Below are 23767 nucleotides of genomic sequence, written 5' to 3' on the forward strand. Positions count from 1 at the left end.
AAAAATACCTCCAAGTGTCACATGTCTGTGGCGGCATCTCATAGAAATCATTAAAAAGAGGTCATTATAACTCAGTTTTTCAAACTGTATACCCCCCCCCCCCAGCAACCATTTCTTTGATTTGTGTTACCCAAATTATATAAACAATGAAAACTAATAAAAAAAAATTCAATCCTATTTTGTGAAGAACTACTAACAAGATCGAGTCTAACGGTACATAAAAATTAAGGAAATTTGTTAGTCTATACATTTCTAAACAGTATAACATTAATATTTAACGTATTTATTACGTAAAATATGGTTTATCCTAGGGGTGGGACGATATACCGATACGTACCGATATTTTCCTCTAAGATACGGTTTACGATACAAGCATCCAAATATCGGTACGAAATGATACACGAACGACCTATCCAAAAATTGAAAATGAAAGTACTGTCCTTGGAAAATGGCGGCTTGTACGAAGCGAGAAGATGTTGATATTTAAAACACACTGTAGAACTAATAAGTCGTTGATTAGGGGTAAAACGTTTTTACTTTTAAGCAGCCTTGGATGTAAAGCGCGCTAAACGCAGAAAGAATCGTTTCCAGAGTATTTGATGCAATTAAATATCAAGATACGTATCGTATCGTGCTAATATATCGAGATACGTATCGTATCGCAAGATCTGTGTATCGTCCCACCCCTCGTTTATCCGAGTATCAGCATAGCTGTGTTTTACTATCTAATACATGCACTTGCATTCTTTGATGGTTAACTTGGTACTCTTATACAACACTACAATATTGCAATATTATTTAATAAAAATAATTAATCTAATTATATCGGATTATCCTCCTCTCCTTCGGAGCGAGTGTACTTAAGTGTACTCTGTTTATTAGATCGCTAATTTTCCTGAATTCAAATTAAAATGAAATAAATTTGTAAGGTTGAGTAGATCAGAGACGATTTTTCAACAGCTGAGGTCAGATGTGCACATGTAGTCTTTCCTATATTGTAAATATATTCTGGTTTCTTTATCAGGCTAGCCAATTTCCAAGAACTTTGGATAAAAGATGTTTTAAATGGTAAGGTAAAGAAATACTTCCTTGACCAAACATTTTAATTTCATCTGTCCATATGTTCATTGTGGATCTCCGTCTAGTAGATATATAGTGAAAAAACAAGAAGAACTGTTATTTACAATAGACTTACGTATAGTTAAGACTACTACAGATACAGCAACTAAGATTCCCATCACTGAAGGATTACCCCATTTTTTATTCCTTCAACGGTATTGCTGAAAATACTTGACAGGTCCATCGTGTGAAGACAACGTGCGTTGCGTCAAGAGTGGATCGTCGACAACATTGAGACTTCCGGTTTCTATTAAAAGGATTCCTAGCCCGATATTTTTCAGAATGGAAGGATCAAGTTCTCTTAATATTTGTAATTTATAAATCAGGGTCAACATTTCGTGTTTTGTGTCTGGTTTTGAGTGAAACTACGTAAAATAATTATTTTAATATGAAATTTATTTGTAACCTAAACGCATTCATCGTAATCATAGTAAATTAAATGTTTTGAAGGAAAAAAAAATAAGAAGATACATGTAGATCATTTTAGAAAATGATCTCCTTACATAAAAGAAAAAATCACGAGTAAAAATTACAAATCAATAATATTTATTTTTTTAATCTCCAATAAAAGAAATCACTTGATTAAAAAAGTCTGAATATTGAAATAAAAAAAATTATTAATCCACCCCTCCATCGTGCATGTATCAAAGTTTACATGGGTTATCAAATCCAATAATTCTGTTCATTTTAAAACATGCTTTTCTAGCCTTTTCAATAAGCACAGCTGTTGCTAAATTAAACTTCCTATTACATTTCATCATAATACTTAAATAACAGTACATGTATCTTGGTACAATTTGAATTGCATTATATGGAATGCCATATACGACAGCCGACTGCTGCTTCTGCCAACTGTCAGCAGCTTACTGCTAACTGCAACACATATTTGAATAATTTTTATTTTTATATTGATATTTATGTAAATTTAAAAAAAAAAAGGCGTTATGGAATGCCATATACGACAGCCAACTGCTGACTGCTTACTGCCAACTGTCAAGCTGCTACTGCCAACTGCCACAAATATTTGAATAAATTTTATTTTCATATTGATATTTATGTAAATTTAAAAAAAAAAAGGCGCGGATCTATAGGACATTTTTTCCAAGGGGGTTACTCTGGTAAAAAAAAAAATCCAACCCAAAATTTTCTTGACAAGAAAAAAATACGTAAATACCTTTCCTAAATGTGAAAATTTATTTCGGCCGAGGAGAGGGGGTTCTTATGCGTCATACTTTCATGTGTATGACATTTTTTCATACCAACTTAACACGAATCCACATTTTTGGTTGGGGAGGGGGGGGGGTTCTAAGGTCCCTTTTAGTTGATTTATTTTATACTAGGGATGTCAAAATATTAATTTTCCTCAGTCGAACATTCGATTGCATTATTCGAACGATAGTCGACTACTTTGGTATCATTTTTTGTTATAGACAGGGTTTTTGAAAGCTTATTTACTGAAATAAATTGAAATCTCGTAATTGTAACAGCACACTATCCACATCTCCGATGAAAATGTTAAATACTGTTTGTTTAATTAATGATTGCCCAAGCTATATATCAAAATGTTTTTCAGGTAAGGTTATTGTTTTAATAATTATCGGAATTTTATAACTTCACGGCTATGCAAATATTTGTGTTTTAAGCATTTGTTATTGCTAGAGTTTATAAATATAATTCGTACATATCAATTAAATAATTTTCATAGTCAAGTATAGCGTTGCATAATTTACTACGTACACTAACTAAAAAAGTCACTCATTGAGAAATAATTATTGCGGTATGTAATTACTGTATTTTGACACTACTATGTAGAAAATTATTTATATACTATGAGTCGTGTTCGAGCACTTAATTATGTGTTTATTCACGTTCCCATTTCGCCTTAATTTACCTGAGAGCTTACTAAAGCGAAATGGGAATGCTAAATTTTACAGTTAAGGCGAAATGGGAACAAATATCTGAGAACGAACAATATACAGATGTATAGTTTGAGGATGGACCCTTTTAAGTTTTTCAATTTTGAGATGAAAATTTCATTATCCCCCCCCTTTTCTTGCATTTATTTAATATTCGAATGTTGTTTCATTATTCGATCGTCGGTCCGTTCGACTGACAGTCGAATAGTCGACTATTCGTTGACATCCCTATTTTATACATTAAATAACTTTTAGTTGGTTTAGTTTGTGCATTAAATAACTTTACAAATTTCAGAGGGGTGTTCCGGACCCCTCTCTCTAGATCTATGCATGTAAATCATATTTTATTTGTACAAACAAAGAGATATAATTGTTTGATCGGCGTTTTCTACGTGGAGGGTCCAAGGTCAGTTATACCGATAGTTCGTTTAGTTTATTTAACGAATTACTGAACAATTTTTAAATGCCCCCCCCCCCGATCTATGCATGTGAAACATTACAGGGACGTAGCAACAAGGGGGGGGGGGGGCTTTCTGACCCATAGTATAATGATATCAAGGATATGTAGTATTGTGTGGAAAAAAATGTAAGTGAAAGGTAGTTGGACTTAAAATAAAGTTAGCCACCTACACCCCCCCCCCCCCCCCCGAAGAAATAGGATTTTCGAGTTTGGGTTATTTCCTTTTCTTTTTTTTTTTTTTGCTTGTCAACTTTTTCAGGTAAGTAAAAAGAGTTTTCTCTTGGTTGCCCCCCCCCCACTTTCAAAAACGATGCTACGTGCCTGCATTATAACACACAGAGATATACATCTTTAATTTGAAGAAATTTTTAACTATAGAATATAATGGAAAACGGAAATTTATTTTCAAACATCTTTCTATGCGAAACGACAAATCTTTCTTATTATTATTCTCTCTTCAACGGTTTTGTTGTCTCCGGAGGAGGGGGGGGGGGCTTCTTTAAAGATTAAAAGCAGAAAATAGTCATTTTATTACCTATTTAAAATAGGAAAAAAAATAAAAAAAAAATAAACAATGTACTTTATCAACCGCATATTTTGAATATACATGTACATAAGATAAAACATATTGGTCATTTCATTCAATTCAATTTTACCAGGGTGACCCCCTTGGAAAAAATGTCCCGGACCCGTGCCCTTTTTTCCCCTTTTTGTGAAAATTCATGTAAATATCAATACAAATATAAAATTTATTCAAATATGTGTGGCAGTTGGCAGTAAGCAGCTGACAGTTGGCAGTAAGCAGTCAGCAGTTGGCAGTAAGCAGTTGGCTGTCGTATATGGCATTCCATAAGGCGTGGATCCAGGACATTTTTTCCAAGAGGGTCATCCTGGTAAAATTAAATTGATTAAATGACCAATATGTTTTTTCTATTTAATATTTATTCAATATATGCGATTGATAAAGTATATTTTCTATTGGTTTTCTTATTTGAAATAGGTAATAAAATGACTATTTTCTGCTTTTAATCTTTAAAGAAGTACACCCTCCCCCAACCCCCGGAGACAACAAAACCTTTGAAGAGGGAAAAATGAAAAAAAAAATTGTTGTTTTTCAGGGAAAGATGTTTTAAAAATAAGTTTACATTTTCATTATATTCTACAGCTAAAACTTTCCTCAAATTAAAGATGCATATCTCTGTGTGTTATAATGTTTCACATGCACATATCTTGGGGGTGGGGTGGGATGGGGGGGGGGCATTTAAAATTTGTACAGTCATGGGTTAATGTATAAACTAAACGAACTAAAACTGATCTTAGAACCTCCACGTAGAAAACGCCGATCAAACATTTATATCTCTTTGTTTTTACAAATAAGATATGTTTTCCATGCATAGATCTAGAGAGAGGTTCGGACCACCCCTCTGAAATTTGTAAAGTTATTTAATGCACAAACTAAACCAACTAAAAGTTATTCAATGTATAAAATAAATCAACTTAAAGGGACCTTAGAACTTCCCCCCTCCCTCCCTCCCCCCGAAAACGCGGTTTCGTGTTAAGTTGGTATAAAAATGTCATAGACATGAAGGTATGACGCATGAGAACCCCCTCTCCCCGGCCGAAATAAATTTTCAAATTAAGGAAAGGACTTAAGTTTACGTTTTTTTTTCTTGTCAAGAAATATCTGAAGTTGGATATTTTTTTAACATCAGTGACCCTCTTGGAAAAAATTTTCTAGATCCGCGCCTGTTTTTTTTTTTCTTTCTTTTTTTTTGGAAAATTCACATAATTATCAATATAAAAATAAAATTTATTCAAATATGTGTGGCAGTTAGCAGGAAGCTGCCTACAGTTGGCAGTAAGCAGTCAGCAGTTGGCATTAAGCAGTTGGCTGTCGTATATGGCATTCCATAACATTACCATTAAAACTAAATTCATTTCCTTGAGGCTTGCCAATTGAGTTAAATATCATAACTTTAGTTGAATTAAATATACTAAAGTACACTGATCGAAGTTAATAGAAGAAACTAAAAGTACCTTGTACATGTTTTATATATAAGAAGTGTGTATTTTTTTTCAAAAAGCCTGGGTACCAAATGATTCTAATGTCTAAATTAATATGTCTGTTTATTAAATGTATATTGTATGTGTTTTTATTTGCATTTCCTGACAAAACAGATTTACTACTTTCCCAATACAATTTGATTAACTTAAAATTAATTTTGAAGAATAATCGTGGATAAAAACACATGATTGAGAATTCGGAGAGATTATTGAGAGCATTTTCAATTAGTAAATGTACGATTTTCTGAACTTGAGTACCTTAAATCATTATTTATTTTATTTCATTATTTATTTATTTATTACTTTTTTTTTTTTTTTTACAAAATCCAGACGTAAAAAATGCATACACACCATCAACTGCAAAAAAAATATTTCAATTCAAAATTAAGTGCGTAAAGCAAAGTCCCATTTTACACTGATAATCTAGTATGTACATGTATATCCCAAGACGCAACACTAAGCAATTATGATAGTCTATTCACTCATCAAGAAAAAAAATCAAGTGGTATGCATCCCGAGAAGTAGTACCCATGCCGCAAATTTGGTCAACATACGGCAAATATTTACCTTTGAATGAACCTACTCCAGAAAATATTTAACTTGGTCCCTCATTCAGAAATAAAGGTGAGATCCAGCATCCAAAGCAAGTCAGGTAATCATTGTGCATCCTTAGATCGATGTATCATCCATGCAAGTTTGGTCATCAAAGGGCTTATTGTTACTTTAGAATGAACTTGCTCTAAAACCAAATCTGGTCTCTCATCCGGAAAATATAAGTCAGGTCCAGCAACCGAAACAAGTCAGGTGAAGTATCATCTAATACAGATTTGATCAACATAGGGTTTTTAGGTACTTGGAAATAGGACCTGCTCAAAAACCTTAACCTGCTCTAACCCGGTCATTCCTTAATTGACTGAAATTGAAGCAACTGAAACTTTGTTGATAAAATAAATTATGTCAGAAAGGACAATAAGCTCCCGCCAACTTCGTCGAAATTATCAAATGTTAGTTATTTCTGTCTTTCTACAATATATCTACCAGAAATTACCGTACAAGTATTTGCTATATAACTGTAAGCTGAATATGCATGAAACCCTTTACATTTAAGAAGCTTCTTCTTTTTCAGGATTCTGATACATTAAAAATGCGAACATTTCAAGTGAAATGTATATCAATGAAATTTTCAAGTGCGCCGATTCCTGCCGAATGGCATGCAATCAAAATAAAAATTTCAAGTGACAAGTCAATGAAATTTTCAAGTGCGCCAATTCCTGCCGAATGACAATCAAAATCAAAATTTCAAGTGACATGTCAATGAAATTTTCAAGTGCGCCGATTCCTGCCGAATGGCAATCAAAAGCGCCCTCGTTCTTTTTAAGAATGTTTTGTGATACACTTAAATAAAGGAATTCTTTTGATCATCATTTTTCGTACTATTTTGAAATTTTAAAAAGAAAAAAAAATACAACAGGAAATTAAATATTCATTCAACAAAAAATATATTGGTATTTGTTTAGTATACAAAGATTATACAAGAAAATGTTGAAAAGTTACTAACTTCACGTATACTCTGGTAAAGTTTGTGCTTCACTGAACCACAAATGAAGATGTGATCGGAATGTTTTGACCAACTGGTCGTAGTATTGTAAAGTAATGGGTATATAGACTTGATTCAAACTTTTCTTAAGGACATTTGTTATCTGTTACACAGTTGTGCACATCAGTAAACAATGTGTTCCAATTCGTTTAATCTTTCAAGATATTTGATATTTGTTAAATATAAAATTTTATAATTTCAAGAGAGAACTTCAATTCAATTCATTTGCAAGGGTAAGTATAAGTACATTAATAGTAATTTTTCTTTTACCAGCTGCAGTTATTCTACATGTGATATAGGTACATGTACTAATCAAAGAAAGTAAATTGCCATTGAAGTACAAATGATAACGAAATTTCAACGTTTTCATAATAAATCAAAGTACTAAAAGTACTGGAAAGCGCTAAGCATATTGATTTGAAATTCATCAGAATTATTTTGAATTTGAATTTCCTTTGTATTGAATTTTAAGCAATATGTTGACAGTGCGACAGCGCTAGGGCGAGCACAGTTGTTTGGTACATAATCAAATATGTGAGTCCTGAAAACTTCCCGTTTGATTATGAAATTCAACATTGTCAAATGCCTTTTTATTTTAAGCATTTTACATTTTTGTCCCCCGCTTTCGCAAAAGCGAGGTGACATTAAATCTCATTCGTCTGTCCGTCTGTCCGTCTGTCCGTCAGTCTGTCAGTCTGTCCGTCTGTCAGTCTGTCAGTCTGTCCGTCACAAAAACTTTAACCTTGCCCATAACTTTTGATTTAGTTGAGCTATGACTTTCATATTTCACACGTGTATTCCTTGTGACAAGACCTTTCTTTGGGTACCACCAAATTTGACCTTTTGACCTTGACCTTGGAGTTTGACCCACTTATACACAGAAATTTCAAAATTTTACTTTGGCCATAACTTTTGAATGGAAGGTACTAGGACTTTCATATTTCATAAATATATTGTTTGTGGCAGGATCTTTCACTGGATACCAACAACCTTGACCTTTTGACCTTGACCTTGGAGATTTACTTACTTATGAAAAAACGTTAACCTTGACCATCAGTTTTGAACGGTGAGGACTAAGGCTTTCGTACTTCACATATGTAATCTTTGTGAGAAGACCTTTTATTGGATACCAAGAACTTATACCCTTTGACCTTGACCTTGGAGTTTTAACTACTTTTTAAAAACTTTAACCTTGGTCACAACTTTTAAACAGTAGATACTAGGACTTTCATATTTCACATATGTATTCCTTGTTGCAAGACATTTCATTGGATACCAACAACCTTGACCTTTTGACCTTGACCTTGGAGATTTACATACTTATGAAAAAACTTTAACCTTGACCATAACTTTTGAACGGTGAGGGCTAGGGCTTTCGTACTTCACATATGTAATCTTTTTGAGAAGACCTTTCATTGGACACCAACAACTTTTACCCTTTGACCTTGACCTTGGAGTTTTAACTACTTTTAATAAAAACTTATACTTTGGTCACAACATTTGAACGGTAGACACTAGGACTTTTATATTTCACACATGTAATTTTTGTGGCAAGACCTTTTATTGGATACCAACAACCTTGACCTTTTGACCTTGACCTTGGAGTTTGACCTACTTTGAAAAAAGTTAACCTTAACCATAATTTTTAAAGGGTTAGAGCTAGTGCTTTCATACTTTACATATGTAATCCTTGTGAGAAGACCTTTGATTTGATAGCAAGACCTTTGACAGTTTGACCTTGACCTTGGGAGTTTGAACTAATTTTTAAAAACTTTAACCTTGGCCATAACTTTTAAACAGTAGATACTAAGACTTTCAATATTAAACATTTGTATTCTTTGTGGAAGACATTTCATTGGATACCAATTACTTTGACCTTGACCTTGGAGATTTCCGATTGTGAAAAAAACTTTAACCTTGGCTATAACTTTTGAACGTTAAGGGATAGGGCTTTCATTCTTCACATATGTAATCTTTGTGAGAAGACCCTCCATTGGATATCAAGAACTCTGACCCTTTGACCTTGGAGTTTGACATACTCTTTAAAATTTTTAACATTGGCAGTAACGTTTGAACTACATTGGTGCTAGGACATTCATACTTACCATATTCCATTTATAATCTTTGTGACAATGCCTTTCTTTAGAAACAAATAACTTTGACCCTGGAGTTAAACTTTAAAAAACGTTTACCTGGGCCATAAATTTTGATCAGGTGGTGCTAGGGTTTTATATTTCACATACATTTTTATTTCTTTGAGAAGGCGTCACTTTGGTATCATCATGTTTGATTTTTATAAATTTGAGAAAATTTTACATACGGGGGCATCAGTGTTTCACAAACACATCTTTTGGTTTTTTTTTCAAAAATGTCTTACTGTACCTTACTTACTTGTAATAAGAGTTGATTTGTCAACCTACTTACACTTTCCTTGCATTTATTATTAGATTAAATACCATCCTCATTATTTTCTGAAGGCACTTCTACATACAGGTCTGCAGTGTGGTTGGTCTCTCCCAATCCATTCCTTTATCAATTAGACAAAGATTATCAATAGATTGATAAAAAAGTAGCTAAAAACTTAGAGAATTTTTGTAAAATGTGGTCTCAATATTGGTACCAAGACGTTTCAGTCAGAAAAGGACGCCGAATTTTACAGATTTAAACTTACAATGCATGTTTCTGGAGAATTTGGTTCCTATCAACACCTTCTGTAAATAAATAAAATATAAGAATTGTTTTAACGCTTTTTACTCCTTGTATTCTTACTTTAAAAATTCATGATTCGGGAAAAAGGAGAATTAATTGAAAATTTTCATAACTCGTTTAAAATTTTCCCCATGACGACATACGTTGTTTTAGGTTTCTGTGGTACAAAAACACGGCGACACCAAAAACTAGGGCACTAAGCACGAGAAACGTAGACACCCCGGCCATCAGTGCGGTCCCTGTATTCCCTGGAAGCTTCTCTTGTACTTCAAAAAATTGACAAAGACAAAATACTATAATATTTTATTGTTCGTAAATTGTAAAATTCAAATGAAAGCGCGTTATTGTTATTAATTACGCAAATGATATTTCCGTTCTTTTTCAATAGTATTATTTTTACGCATCTTATTTGAAAAACAGTATTAAATAATTTCATTTATTATCAAATTTTGTTTATAATGAAATATGCAAGAAAAACAAACAGTATCTAATCTCAAAAGCCCATTAAACAATACAAAATTGGAGCAGAACAAATACGGACACCCAAAACATGAGAGGTGCGTATAAGGTCAGGAGCTACGGAATATGGAGGATCCCCTGCCGATCTTCTATTGATCGGTAAAGAACGGTAAAATCCGCCGACAACTCAGTGTGTAAATAATAGCCTTACAATTAGAATGAAAAACGTCAGTCAGCATTTGACTCAATGATACATTGTTTTTGATGACAAGGTCACTGTATCAACCATAGAACTTATTATGACTTTACACAAAACTGATATTCTTGTTTCATTAACTTTTTTGTCAGTAATTTACCCCGTTTTAGAAATTGTATATGTATGCATAGAACATACTCTTGGGTATCGAATCACATGAGCGCTATATTGGTAAAGAAGGTATATGTATTGGATATATGCCTCATACAGTTCTGTATTAAAAATATATCAGTTTTTGGCTCTAACGGGCCTCAAACTGTCTGATTTTTTTAATACAGAACTCTATGAGGCATATATCCAATACATATACCTTCTACCGTACTTAAAACATTGCTTTTTGATTTACCTGAGACAGTCCGATGTTAGAAAAAAGAACGGATGTTCGAAAAGGTGTTAATGACCACTGAAGCATTTTTTTCAAGAATGCAGGCTTAAATGAAAATTAACTTGACTGATTCGGCTACACAGTACATGTAAAAGGCATTTTAAATAATTTGAAGGGGAGTTGTGTCAAAATTGTTCTTCCTTAAAACATACATGGATATTAAAGCAGTGTAAAGAAATATCATACAGACAATCTATTGAATGATTAATTTGTAATGGAATGGAAAATGCAGATATGAAGAATAACCACAGAAAATTAAGCAGATGGTGAAGGTACATTAGTTCATTTCATTTTTTTAATCTATGTTTTGTGTCTTCATGTACCTTTGTTTTTGATGCTCCATTACAGAAAAAACAAACAAAAAAATCAATAATCTAGGTGTTTTGAGGGAAACGTTGAAATTCTTATATTTCTTCCAAAATTTGTTGCAAATCTGACAATGTAAATATTAAATATCATATACTAGGCCTAGCTACCTTCATTTTGCAAAGGTATTTTTCTTTCTTAAGGGAAATAAAATCATATTGAATATTGTTCTTTATAGTGTCTAAAGTTTGTGTTCAATTTTGAATATATTTCTCTGGCGAACCCCAGTGCACCCTTTTCAAAAACCAGAGAAAGGGGTTGAAACATTTTTTTCAAGTTTAATAATTTTATAAGAAGTTTAACCCCCCTTTTTGCATGTTCTGGTCTGCCACATGTTCCCTTTTCTGCTGCAGTATATTACCGTAAATCTGGAAATTTTTACTGTAGATAAATTTTTAGCAAATTTGCGCGTACATTGCATTCGCAAATATATTTTTCTGCAAAAATAAATCAACATGTGAAGAACTTTTTTCTGAGAACTCGTGTCGTGTTTTTTAACTCGGTGAATAGGCGTCGGTAAGCACTGGTCATTTTTAAAAGAAACCTGTTTACACTAGTCTGCTATATAACTACAAGTTAATTACCCGTGCGTGTAAATTGCCCTCATTGACAAGCACTGCAAAGGCGGTATGAGGCGGTATGCCCGTTTTTAATTATTTTCATCAATTAATTTGCCAATAGAGAGAGAACTGTCATTTTATCAGCGTTATCATTACGGCAATAACCGTTCCTGTAAATATTCTACTGATCTTTCTTATCGTGAGAGGTCAATTTCATTCTCCTGCACACAAAATATTGGTGGCAATGGCTGTACTACAATGCCTGGGGGCCATGAGTGATTTTGTACCATCCATCTACTTTTACACCTTAGGGCAAAAGGAATACATACAACCTGGTGTGTTTGTTATAATTGATTACAGATCCCAATTGTTTTCAGTGCATCCTTTTGTATTTTTATCAAAATTGTTGCGGAGGAATACAAAGACGTTGCGAGTATATTGTTTCAATTCCATACCGAGCAAGTAGGATTTTTACGACAAACAAGACTTTAATCTCAATTTTCGTTCTTGGTGTTATATCACTTTCCATATTCCTTCCTCACTTGATAAATATAAAATATGAGAGAGTGGTTGTAGAATCCTACATTCGGTCCAATGCAACCGTTCTTAGTTGCAGGCCTCAAAATGCAGTCATTGATTACAAAATTGTCAGCACGATCAAAACAGTGTTTGCAAAGTTTGTACCGTTTGTCATTTTAGTGATTGTTAACTACTGCTTGGTTTATAAGTTGAGGAAAATCAGCCATTGGAGGAAAAAACATGGCGGCGGTGGAAAGGAACAAGTTATGAAGACAAACGCATCAACTGATAGGATGTCTTTGATTACGTCATGCATTATCTTTGTGGTAATTATTGCTGATATCCCAGCTATGACGGCTCATTTATACTTCTCATATGCAGAAGGTGTGTCTTGTAGGAGATGTTCTCTGAATACGTTGTTGGCGATCATTTCTTCAGTCGATAAGATTGTATATTTCTCCAGTCTAATTATTTATTGTTGCATGAGTAAAAAATTTCGACGATATTTGCTCTCTGTTTTTCATTTAAAACAGAAAAATTGTGCAATGGACGGGAAATACTTAGACAGTACGAAAATGGGTATTCACTCCATTACTTTTATACAAACATAAAACAACAACATTCTATGCATGACAACCAGCCGTGCGTGCGCTGGACGCCGTATTTTATTGACAGTTTCCAGTAAAAAGTACTTCAGTATACATATATATAACACAGAACACTGTGTAAAAAGCATCCAAATTCCCCAAAACTGCCTCATCGATTATAATATTCTATACTATATTTTTGTGAAAAACATGAAAAAGCATCAGGGCCGGCCAGGAAAAATTAGAGATAAAAATAATTTTTAAAAAACTATAGAAACCTGTGTCCGTTGCCAAGTGCCGCTGGATGCAAAAATTGTTGCGACGGACCTCACAACCTATCTATCAACCCTATGAAAAAAAAATAAAAAAATATATTCATTTATACCCTTATCTATAAAATAAGAAAATTAAGCTGTTGCACGCTTAAGTCGGCGGCTAGAAGTGACCAACCTTTAAAAACCAGTTCTCTACTACACCTCAAAATCAATTTCTATTGGTCACTCTCTGACCAATCAACACAACATGCGTATAAACATCTGTCATTAATACAACATTTTCCCGCTATACTAGCAAAACGCGGGAAATTATCAGTATTTATACAAACATAAAACAACAACATTCTATGCATGACAGCCAGCCGTGCGTGCGCTAGAAATCACAAAGTATGGGCAAAAAGAGAAACGACTGTGATTACAAACCCAGAGATTTTGAAACTATCAAACGCTTCTCAACTGAGTCAACAATATAGCCGTCTTTTGGAACTATCTGTTTTCCATCTACCATGTCTTTTAAGACATCTATCATCAACATCAGAATTTGCAGCCACAGTCGCTCCCCCCGACCTTAAAGAATGAAGCCCTATATCTACTTCCCCAACAACAGATTTAATAAGTGGTATTATGTTATTTCTTGAAGCAAAATAACTTATCTTTTTATTTTTAAAAAACAGTTTACAATTGTCTTTCGACCTAAAAATAGGTCTGAATACAAAAAAATGTTTATCACCCACATCTCCAACAAGTTCCAAATAGCGCTGGTACATGCTCACCGGACAGGCAGGCGTATCCCCTTTTGAAATAAGTACTTCGTTCCCTTGCCGATATTGATCCGTCTTGCTTTTTCTGATGCATATCACTAAATAATCATCATCAATCAGTACATCGTTGAAACAGAGAGACCTTAACTAATCAAATCGCAAAAAACCAGCAAAACTAAACAAAATCATTGTGAGGTTTCTAACAATTAACAAGTCAGTTGAATCCTGGAACTTAACACACAACTCTATTAAAACTTCTTTGGTAATTCGGTCCTTTTTGTTTACAGATTTAGACACTTTTCTCCTCGCTGCTTCCTGTATTAATAGAACAAATGAATTTTTTGTAGGATCTGTAAATCCCAAACAGTCATGCGCCCACTTGATCCCGTACACAACCGAATGAATTGGATGTTGCGTTGCGCCATTATCTAAAAGGTGTGTCAAATACAATGCCACGTGAATGGGGTTTGCCGGAAGTGCACTATGTCCATGTGATTTGATGAAGGTCTCCCACCTTTTGAAAGCGTTGAAATAGTTTTTGTTCGTGTTGTCACTTTTACTTGATAATATCAAAACACTCATGTGGGGACAAAGATCGTCCAAATAACTGCCAGGTTTCACTCCACTGTCCAGCGCTACCTTCCGAACTCTATTCTGCAAACCTATTCCTGAAAAATCAAAATTCAATTCATAAGAACATCATATTAAACACAAGTCCTTCTTTACCAAATATACCGTTCTTTCCCCTACCTCTACACACAACATCAACATTTTTAAGTTTGGCTATATTTCTTACATACCAAATGAAATTGCCATCCTTACAGACCAACATTGGCCAGAAGGGTGCAGATTTCCACTCTGGTATCACCAGAGTACACTTACACCTCTCAAACTCAATTTTTCTTACACATCTTTGTCTCAAACAAGGTGGTGGTACAACCCAGCTAACACAATCTGACCATACCCGTTCAAAAGCATCGACTCCGCTTGATTCAGCGCACCGGTATTTGGAATTGAATACTTCACACTTACTATTATATTTAGAAGCAAATCTGTCACATGTATGCTTACCCCATGCTTCATCAAAATATTCAAACACTCCCTGTTTAATTGCCCAGTCATCACAATCATTCATTCTGCTTAATGTGTCTGCTCTCTATTTAGCTGTTCTAGGCAACCATTTGCAATTCAACTGAATATTCTCCTTCTTACACAGCCCATGCAGAGACATAGCAATGTCTTATTTCTACTACCTACCTTAGAATGTGTGGCACATTATTGTTATCTGAATTTACTTCAACTGAATTGCTCTTGATCAAATCTAAAGAATAATCTAAAAATATCTTCACAGTTTCCAGTTCCCTCCATGTGGAACGCTGTCTATATTTACACTCATTCCAAATACCATACCATTCAAATTCCAAAAGATCTTCTGTTCATCCTTGGACCTTAGAGTCAAATGACCTCCACATCCAGAATCTGAATTTGTCTGACATCTTGGTCCATTACCTTACTCAGCGGAGCGCCCTTTTCATTCATGCTTTCCAAATTTTAAGCCAAAACTGAAATTCCTCTACAGCTTCCTTACTCAACATAATATAAGAATTCCAACTGGATCTTATTAAAATGCAATAATACGAGGGCTGTTCGGAAATTATTGAGACAATTTTATTTACTCCATAAAGGACGGGAATACTTTCATGAAAATTCATCAACTTTTTATAAAGAACGAATAAAACACTTAAACAAATTTTCTAATTCCTATGATAATAAGAAAAGTTTCGGTGAATTGATAAACATGCATATGTCTATCGACCCGGAGCAGCATCGTTACGTCATTAAACGTCATTTCAGCCAGAGATGGTTTCACATATAAAACTATTGGGAAGTCTTTTAATTCTTTTCCTTCTTTTTTATTCCATATAACATTACAAAATCAGTCTATTAAAATATTCTTTAAAAATGTGTGCTGTTGCTACCCAAGTGTAATATTTTCATTTGTGGAAAAGGAACATAATATAAGATAATACCGTACGTAATAACTGAACTGGATTTTACGCTGGTTGAATTAATTGCGAAATAAAACATGTATATCAAAAATAACAAACCCTAACACATTACCTGGTCTGAAAAAGACTTATACATTGCGCTACACAAAATTTTAGGTATGATGGCTGCTCCGCCCTTAACGTCAAAATCCATTTTTTTGTTCTACGAATATTTCTGTACCGCGCTTAATTTTTTATGGTCTCCGTATTTCTGAACAAAATTCTAACAAAGTTGTGTTGAAATAAAGCGGAAAAAATATACACATAAATTGAATTACCTTATTATAGGTCCACTGAAGAGTTGAATGCAATTTTCAATATCTGATTTTGTGACTGCTCCGGGTACCCCACATTTATATACAAACCATTCTTTTGTATGTCAAACGTAAATGCAAATTTTCACCGAAAGACGTTCATTAGAAAGCCTATACCAAAATATTTTTGAAGATTTCCTAACTGCATCCCAAAACACAGTTTGTGTTGAAATGATCTGACCGACTACTGATGCAATGAATCTCACTTCAAACCAATTTGCCTTCCAAAATATTTTGAACATTTCCTTTAAGTTTGTTTATAGAATTTGATACTGATCATCACGTTTTGTGTTCCAAACAAAACCTAGCCAAATTATTTCTTGAACTGGTTTCCACTGACACTTCTCATCAGCCACTAAAAAAACCTAATGCATTTAAATTAGCTTGAATGTTTTCACTAATAATTCTAGCGTGATCTAAAGTTTTAGCGCCACCTATGCCGTCATCTAAATACATAACGATTTTATAACCCTTTCGATCTACAAAATTTAACTACTTCTCGCAAAACCTTTGTGAAAATATAACCAGCAGTGCTTATGTCAAAAGGTAGAACGTTAAACACAGATAATTTGTTTTTCCTTTTAAAACCCAAATACTCTCTCTCTCTCTTATTCATTTATCAGTGTTTATCATAATATGATGATAAGCGCTTTTCAAATCAAATGAAAAAATGTAATCACCCTCTTGAAATAGTTCGCGCGTGATGTACTTGCGTCTTCATACTTGTGAATGTGGATTGACATGCCTAGCATCTAAAACCAACCTTTGTTTTTGTTTATTACCTGCTACAGTCAATGGATTCACTACTTTAGGTTTGTCCATAAACTGTCGAACACAGACCTTTTTTACTAACTTTTCTATTTCATTTGATACAAAATTGGCATTTTCCAATGCAGATTTGTTATTCTTAAGTTCCATAGGACTTGGAATTGTAAATAAAGGCAGCTTGTAACCAAATCAAATAACACTCAAACATACCTGCTCGCTTCAATCGAACGCTATTGACCTACATTTTTTCTCAATCTACCTACCGGTGATTTACCTGTGTTCGTGTCACATGACTGCTTTTTGTCAAAACATTCAAATAGAAAACTACTTACCTTTTCATCTATTTTCTCTGTACAATCTTTTCTCTAGTGTCCCTTCTTATGACACCTTTAGCACTGGCCCAATCGCCATACAGCGGGCGTTATAGAGGATGAAGTACTGCCTCCTGTAGCGTTGATGGAAGGGTAGGGCCTCCACTTCTCTCGCATATCCCTTCGACGTTTGATACGTTCGTCCTTGACTTTTCTCTCTGCCCTCGTTTGCGCCTTGGAAATTCTTTTTTCATCATCTGAGTCCGAAGCTATTGGGTTCTTTACATATTCATCTACAGCTCTCCACCCGGCCGATGACGAATCTGCTAACTTAACTAGTTTTTGTCTCTGCTTAATTAAGTCAACTTCTGTTATCTTTTGTCTCACTCCTTGAATGTGATTCTCTTCCAGTTCTTCGTTTGCCTCAGTTTTGCCATTACTTTAACATTTTGCTTATATTGTTTTTCATTACCGCGCTTTTTGAATTTATAATTATCTGTGAAAACTTGCTCTAACTTCGCTTCTTGCCGCTCAGCAATTATTTTCTGATTTTCATTTATACTTCTCTGAACTGTCGAAAGTCTACTGTCCAAAATACTGGAAAACTGACTCACAATCTCATTGTTGGCCTGTTGAATTGACCGATCTATTTGCTGTTGAGTCCCCGGCGTCTATAATTAAGCTGTTGCACGCTTAAGTCGGCGGATAGAAGTGACCAACCTTTAAAAACCAGTTCTCTACTACACCTCAAAATCAATTTCTGTTGGTCACTCTCTGACCAATCCACACAACATGCGTATAAACATCTTGTCATTCATACAACATTTTCCCGCTATACTAGCGATATTGTTAGTGTGATTAGTAAGTATAGGCTAATGTCGCCTCAATAATGTTAGGGTCTACACCATGCATCCCTAAAAACTAGAATTATTCATTATTTGTGCACCATGAAATTACACCATATCTCTCTTGAGCTTCATTTAAATTCATATGTAGAATCTGATTGCGAAAAAATCATACATGTATGTGCTAATGTTTACATTCCACATTCATGCGATTTAAATGTATCCATCTATTTTCGGATACCTTAAATTCGGAATTTAAGGCTTATACATGTACTTTCAATGACATTGTCTGTAATTATAGAAATATTTATGACAAAAACTTCAAAGCATAAATATAGAAAAGCATATGCTTGCATAATAGTCGTTCAGAGTAATTTAGAATATTGTAATGTAAAGCTTAAAGTGGATAACCAAAAAGGTTCCAAATGACGTACTAAAGTGCACTCATTCTTTGTCAAGAAAATTTCAATAAGACAACGCACTGCTGTAATCTGTCACACCACTACTTATCATCATATGTATGTTTTAATTAGCCCAAAGTACAAAAGTTAATCAAAGTAATCAGAAGTACAGAGAGCCGGGCTCATTTACAGAGTTGAATGAATTTCTTACATGAATCACGTTTAAATTCTGATGAAAAAATTATTTTAAAACTATCAATATAAATGATAAGACACTGACAGTGAGTTTTTCCAACCTAATACCACGATCCGATTTTGTCAGAATCAGAATTAATCTGGTACCGCAGCTGAATGTAAACAAACAGGCCAGTCTGGTTCCCTCTCCTGCTTTACCTTGTTTGTGTAGAGAACTACGATAACACTGATTATCAAAAATCCTTACGCTAATGAAATATGTTCTTTGACTTAGGACTGAAGTTTTCAAAGTCATTACTACTAATGTTTATTTATATAGGTAAAACTTCGTTTTAAACAGGTCAGAGACCAGAAGAGCTTTGCGTAATTAATTTTTTCTTGCTGTCTGTAAACAATTTTTATGCTACTCCTCCTACAGTTTTGGTCTAATTTCAATATAACTTGGCACACAAGTAGACTACACTAAGATACATAATTCTGTGTATCGGTTTTTGTGAAATTCTTTCAAAATGCTACTCCTCCTACAGTTTTGATGAACTGATTTCAGTATATCTTGGCACACAATAAAATACACTAAGATACATAATTCTGTGTATCGGTTTTTGAAACGGTGTTGCCGTGGTTACTAAAAATAGAAATTTCTGTGAAATTCTTTCAAAATGCTACTCCTCCTACAGTTTTGATCTGATTTCAGTATATCTTGGCACACAAGTAGAATACACTAAGATACATAATTCTGTGTATCAGTTTTTGATTTCGATGAACGGTGTTGCCTTGGTTACTAAAAATAGAAATTTCTGTGAAATTCTTTCAAAATGCTACTCCTCCTAAGTTTTGGTCTGATTTCAGTATAACTTGGCACAAATAGAATTTACTTTTTCAACGATCATTATTCTATTTATTGCTGTTGTAAACTTTCAAATCCCAGCTGCTTGTACTTTTCTCTTCCTTTGCTATAACAGTAGAGCTTCAGTCTCGACAGAGACTTCTGGTTTTTGTTGCTTTATTTAGCGTTTGTATTATCTCAAAAGCGGTTGAGAGTAAGAACTATATTTTTGCACGTAACTTTCAAATGGCGACTTTGGGGTTGACTTCCTGTCTTGAACAGGATGACATAAGCCGGCAATTGCTCTTTGAGCAATAAGCCCGGCTAAAAACAAATATCAAAACTGAAAATACAGACCAAGGAGGTCACCTGTACGAAATCGTTGGAAGGGTTTGTATGTATAGAACATGTATGAACCATATATGATAAAGCTCTTCTAACCATGCATAAAAATATATGCAGGGTGGCATGGGGTTAACCACTTAAATGAAATCGAACTTTAGAAACATAGCATGGCTACAAGTACATGTTTTTGCTTTTTGGGGGATCGCTCTCTTGCATCACACAAGTTAGGATGAACCATCTTTTTTTTTTATTTTAAAACCTTTTTTAAAAGGGAACATCAAGTCATGGTATTTTTTAAACATGACAAGTTGAAACTACTAAAATTATGACCTTTTTTTTCATGTTGAAATGACACTGCTTTTATGAACTTATTAACTTGAGTTGTAACTTTTTTGGTTATTAATAAAACTAAGCTACCTAAGCAAGGTAGGGAGCTACTGCTAACGTGTTCAGTTTACTCAAGAAAATGAGATGTTTAAATTTTATCTTTTACTTTTCAGTGAAAATATTTGACAGTATCATTACATCCATTACTTTATAAGGATGTAGGCTGTTAAATAATGTCATAAAATGAAGATTTAGAAATAATTTACAATTGTAAATATACTCATTTAATCATATTTTATGATGCATGTGATTGGCAAACTTCCTTTTCTTCACAAGGTTTCGTGACTTTTCTTCAAAGTCAGTTTTGTGCTTTTAGAGAGATATGACCTAAACCTGAATTGGTTCACTGACATGTCCTTCTCCGGCATGTGGTCAGGTGTCTTTCTCTTTGGAACGAAAACAGGTAATGGGGCTGTGGGTTTCTTCACTGTTCTACCTTCCTCCAAAGCACTGCCACTGTTTTCTTCCCCACTTTTCTTGTTTGTCGGGTCAACCTGTGATACAGGATTCTGTCCACTTTCTCTTGATGAGATTTCCTGCCCCCTTTCTTCCTCTTCACCACTGTCGCTACTACTATCGCCAGAGCTACTTTCATTGAAGATCTCTCCGATCAAATCACCAGGATCTTGTTCTAGCCACTCCTTGTCTGCTTCGCTTTCCTTCTCGATCGGGACTTCACCTTTATTATGAAATTTTCTCTCATGACGTTGTAGGTAAGAACTCTTCTTAAAGAGTTTGCCACAGGTCTTACATGGGAACCTCCTCCATTCCATTGCCTCTCACCAGATGTTCCCGCCATCTATTATCAAGAACTTCACCAACTACACAATTAGTACTGTAATGTGTTTTGGCTTTCGTTAACTTGGTATTCAACATTTTCTACAAAATAAAAAAAAAATCTTGGCTTATTTCTTTGAGAATACATATTTTCAAATAAACTTTCATTCTAACTATCAAATAAACTTTCATTCTAACTAAGATCTATGTCTCATAATCTTGCAACCATTTTGGTTGCTTCCTAACGCGTTTTTGCCTAGCATCTGGATTTAACTCTTCCACAACATCTATTTCATGACATTCAACTTCATTTGTATCTTCCGATTCTATATCATTAAATTCAGACTCATCTCCAATTATTGCATCTTCAAAGCTAAGAGTTTGAGACCTCTTTTTCCGCATTCTCGCAGTGGATAATATGTTTTTCTCCGTTTCTGCCACATGAAACTGCATATAGCACATCAGACCATTGTTCCAGCACTTCATATGGTCCGCGCCAAAACGAAGTAAGTTTTGGTGAACAGCCAATTTTTTTCTGAGGAAAGAATACAAAAACTTTATCTCCAGGCTTAAACTTCTCCCATGACAATTTCATATCATGGTACATTTTCTGTCTGTTCATCGCAGTTTCTAAATTCTCCCGCATCAAACTGTGTGCTCTTTCTAATTTCTCTCGAAGAGTCCAAGCCCAATGGTTAGGACTTTCCTCTTTCATAGTCTCAGGCATCTCATACATCAAGTCTACTGGAAGTGATGTCTCCCTACCAAGCATAAGCATGTTGGGTGTGAACCCTGTGGACTTATGTTCCGCAGATCGGTATGCCATCATGACATAGGGAATATGTGTATATCCCAATCTCTTTGATTTTCTTGCACATATGTACTCAACATGGCTGTTAAGGTTGAACCTCTCTACCATCCCATCAGACTGTGGATGGTAGGGAGTGGTTCTTGTCTTTTGTACGTTCAGAAGCCTACACATCTCTGTAAAGAGCTCACTTTCATATTACCTACCCTGATCTGAATGAATTATTCTGGGTGTCCCGAATCTTGCAACTACTTCTACGATCAATTTTGCTACAGTTTTAGCCTCCATTTTTGGCTTCGGGAACGCCTCTGTCCATTTTAAGAAGTAGTCAGAGATAACCAAAATATATCTGTTCCAATTCTCTGTCATGGGCAACTCACCAAGAATATCAGTTGCTAAACGGTCCATAGGCATGCCAGAGGGTACAATTTCCATGGGTGACACCTTCTTCTTATTAGGATTTTTCCGCATAGTACAAGCATCACAGCCAGTAACATATTGCCTTACATCCTGTTGCAAGCCCGGCCAATAATATCTTTGGCAAACTCGAGCTTACGTTTTGTGAACGGGACTTCCACCTTTCTATCATCATTTTCCGTCTTAGAATATTACGCCTCTGAAATAGAGGGATCACTTGTTGTAGCATAACTTCATTTGTTTCCAACACCGTCCAGCGCCTACAAAGTATACTGTTCATTACGGTTAGTCTGTGCCACTGACTCCAAAGTGATCGAAGAAAGTAGCCATTACTTATTATGTCTTCAAACACAGGCCTCTTGTTGTTCTCAAGTCATGACTTGACAAGACAGATATCTTTGTCCTGTTCTTGCATTTCCATCAACGTCATACTGCTAGTGTCTTTTTCCTCAAATACAGATCGAAGTTGGGCTCCAGTTCTTGTTTTCGCCATCTTGCTTGAACAAGAATCGTTCCCACACTGTTTACATGGTATTCTACTGAGTGCATCAGCGTTTTTATGTAATCTTCCTGGCCTATGTTGTACTTCAATCTCATATGTAGATAGCGTTTCTATCCACCTTGCTAGCTGACCTTCTGCATCTTTTTTGTTCAACAGATATCTTAATGAGCTATGATCTGTTTGGACAAGAAAAGGCTTCCCGTACAGATAATGTCTGAAGTACTTGCAAAAGTTTCTAAATATGGCCAAACTGTAGCTCTTTCTAATTTCTCAACAATATTTCGTTCAGCCTTTGTAAGCTTTGATAAAATTTCATAGCTTATAACCTTTCTTCTCCGTCATGTACTTCACTACACAGAAAGCCCTGGGCTAAATCGCTGGCATATGTATCAATCGGTTATAAATGATATTGATAAAATCAGGATGTGAAAGCATGTGAGTGCTTTTATTAGTTTTTCACGCAAAATCTCAAACTGTGCTTCCTACATGGTCCTCAGACCATAAAAATCCTTTGCCTTTCTGTGTCAGCACATGGAGTGGTATAGCTAATGCATCAAAATTTGGCACAAACTTCCTGTAATAACTACAGAATCCAAGAAAAGATCTCAATTCAGTCACATTGTTCGGACGAGGCCATTTCCGAATGACTTTTTGGTTTTCAGTTGATTCTTCCTTGCTCAGACACTACATGTCCGAGGTATTCAACCTTTCGCGCAAACAATGTGCATTTCTTAGCCTTGAGCTTTAGACCTGCAGCGGCGAGTTTCTCGAACACCCTTGACAAATTCCT

General features: G+C 34.7%; 1 protein-coding gene, 1 long non-coding RNA gene and 1 pseudogene across 2 annotated transcripts; all 3 read right to left on the minus strand.

Annotated features, from left to right (window-relative positions):
* Positions 1 to 9083: 9083 nt before the first annotated feature.
* LOC134280457 (uncharacterized) lies at positions 9084 to 15238 on the minus strand. Its single transcript, XR_009994908.1, has 4 exons — positions 13276 to 15238; positions 10009 to 10131; positions 9828 to 9867; positions 9084 to 9683 (listed from the first exon to the last, which is right to left on the minus strand). It is a non-coding gene; the product is annotated as an uncharacterized LOC134280457 (long non-coding RNA).
* Positions 15239 to 17112: 1874 nt separating this feature from the next.
* LOC134280458 (uncharacterized) lies at positions 17113 to 21246 on the minus strand (annotated as a pseudogene).
* A 208-nt stretch (positions 21247 to 21454) lies between these two features.
* LOC134280459 (uncharacterized) lies at positions 21455 to 22529 on the minus strand. The gene is made up of 3 exons (XM_062762869.1): positions 22439 to 22529; positions 21801 to 22234; positions 21455 to 21697 (listed from the first exon to the last, which is right to left on the minus strand). Exons 1-3 carry the CDS (start codon positions 22527 to 22529, stop codon positions 21455 to 21457), a joined length of 768 nt encoding a protein of 255 aa, XP_062618853.1.
* Between the last annotated feature and the right edge of the window lie 1238 nt (positions 22530 to 23767).

The sequence above is a fragment of the Saccostrea cucullata genome, unplaced genomic scaffold (assembly GCF_032062105.1).
Source record: "Saccostrea cucullata isolate Sc308-1 unplaced genomic scaffold, CSIRO_AGI_Scuc_v1 ctg19194, whole genome shotgun sequence".
Taxonomy (NCBI): domain Eukaryota; kingdom Metazoa; phylum Mollusca; class Bivalvia; order Ostreida; family Ostreidae; genus Saccostrea; species Saccostrea cuccullata.

Excerpts from the sequence above, each read along its gene's own strand:
- LOC134280459 (XM_062762869.1), bottom strand. The coding sequence starts at position 22,529 with ATGCGGAAAAATCCTAATAAGAAGAAGGTGTCACCCATGGAAATTGTA. Across the intron at positions 22,235-22,438 it reads TTTAGCAACTGATATTCTTG|AGATGTGTAGGCTTCTGAAC; the intron begins GTGAGTTGCCCA and ends AGCTCTTTACAG. Across the intron at positions 21,698-21,800 it reads AGCCTGGAGATAAAGTTTTT|TTTCATGTGGCAGAAACGGA; the intron begins GTATTCTTTCCT and ends TGCTATATGCAG.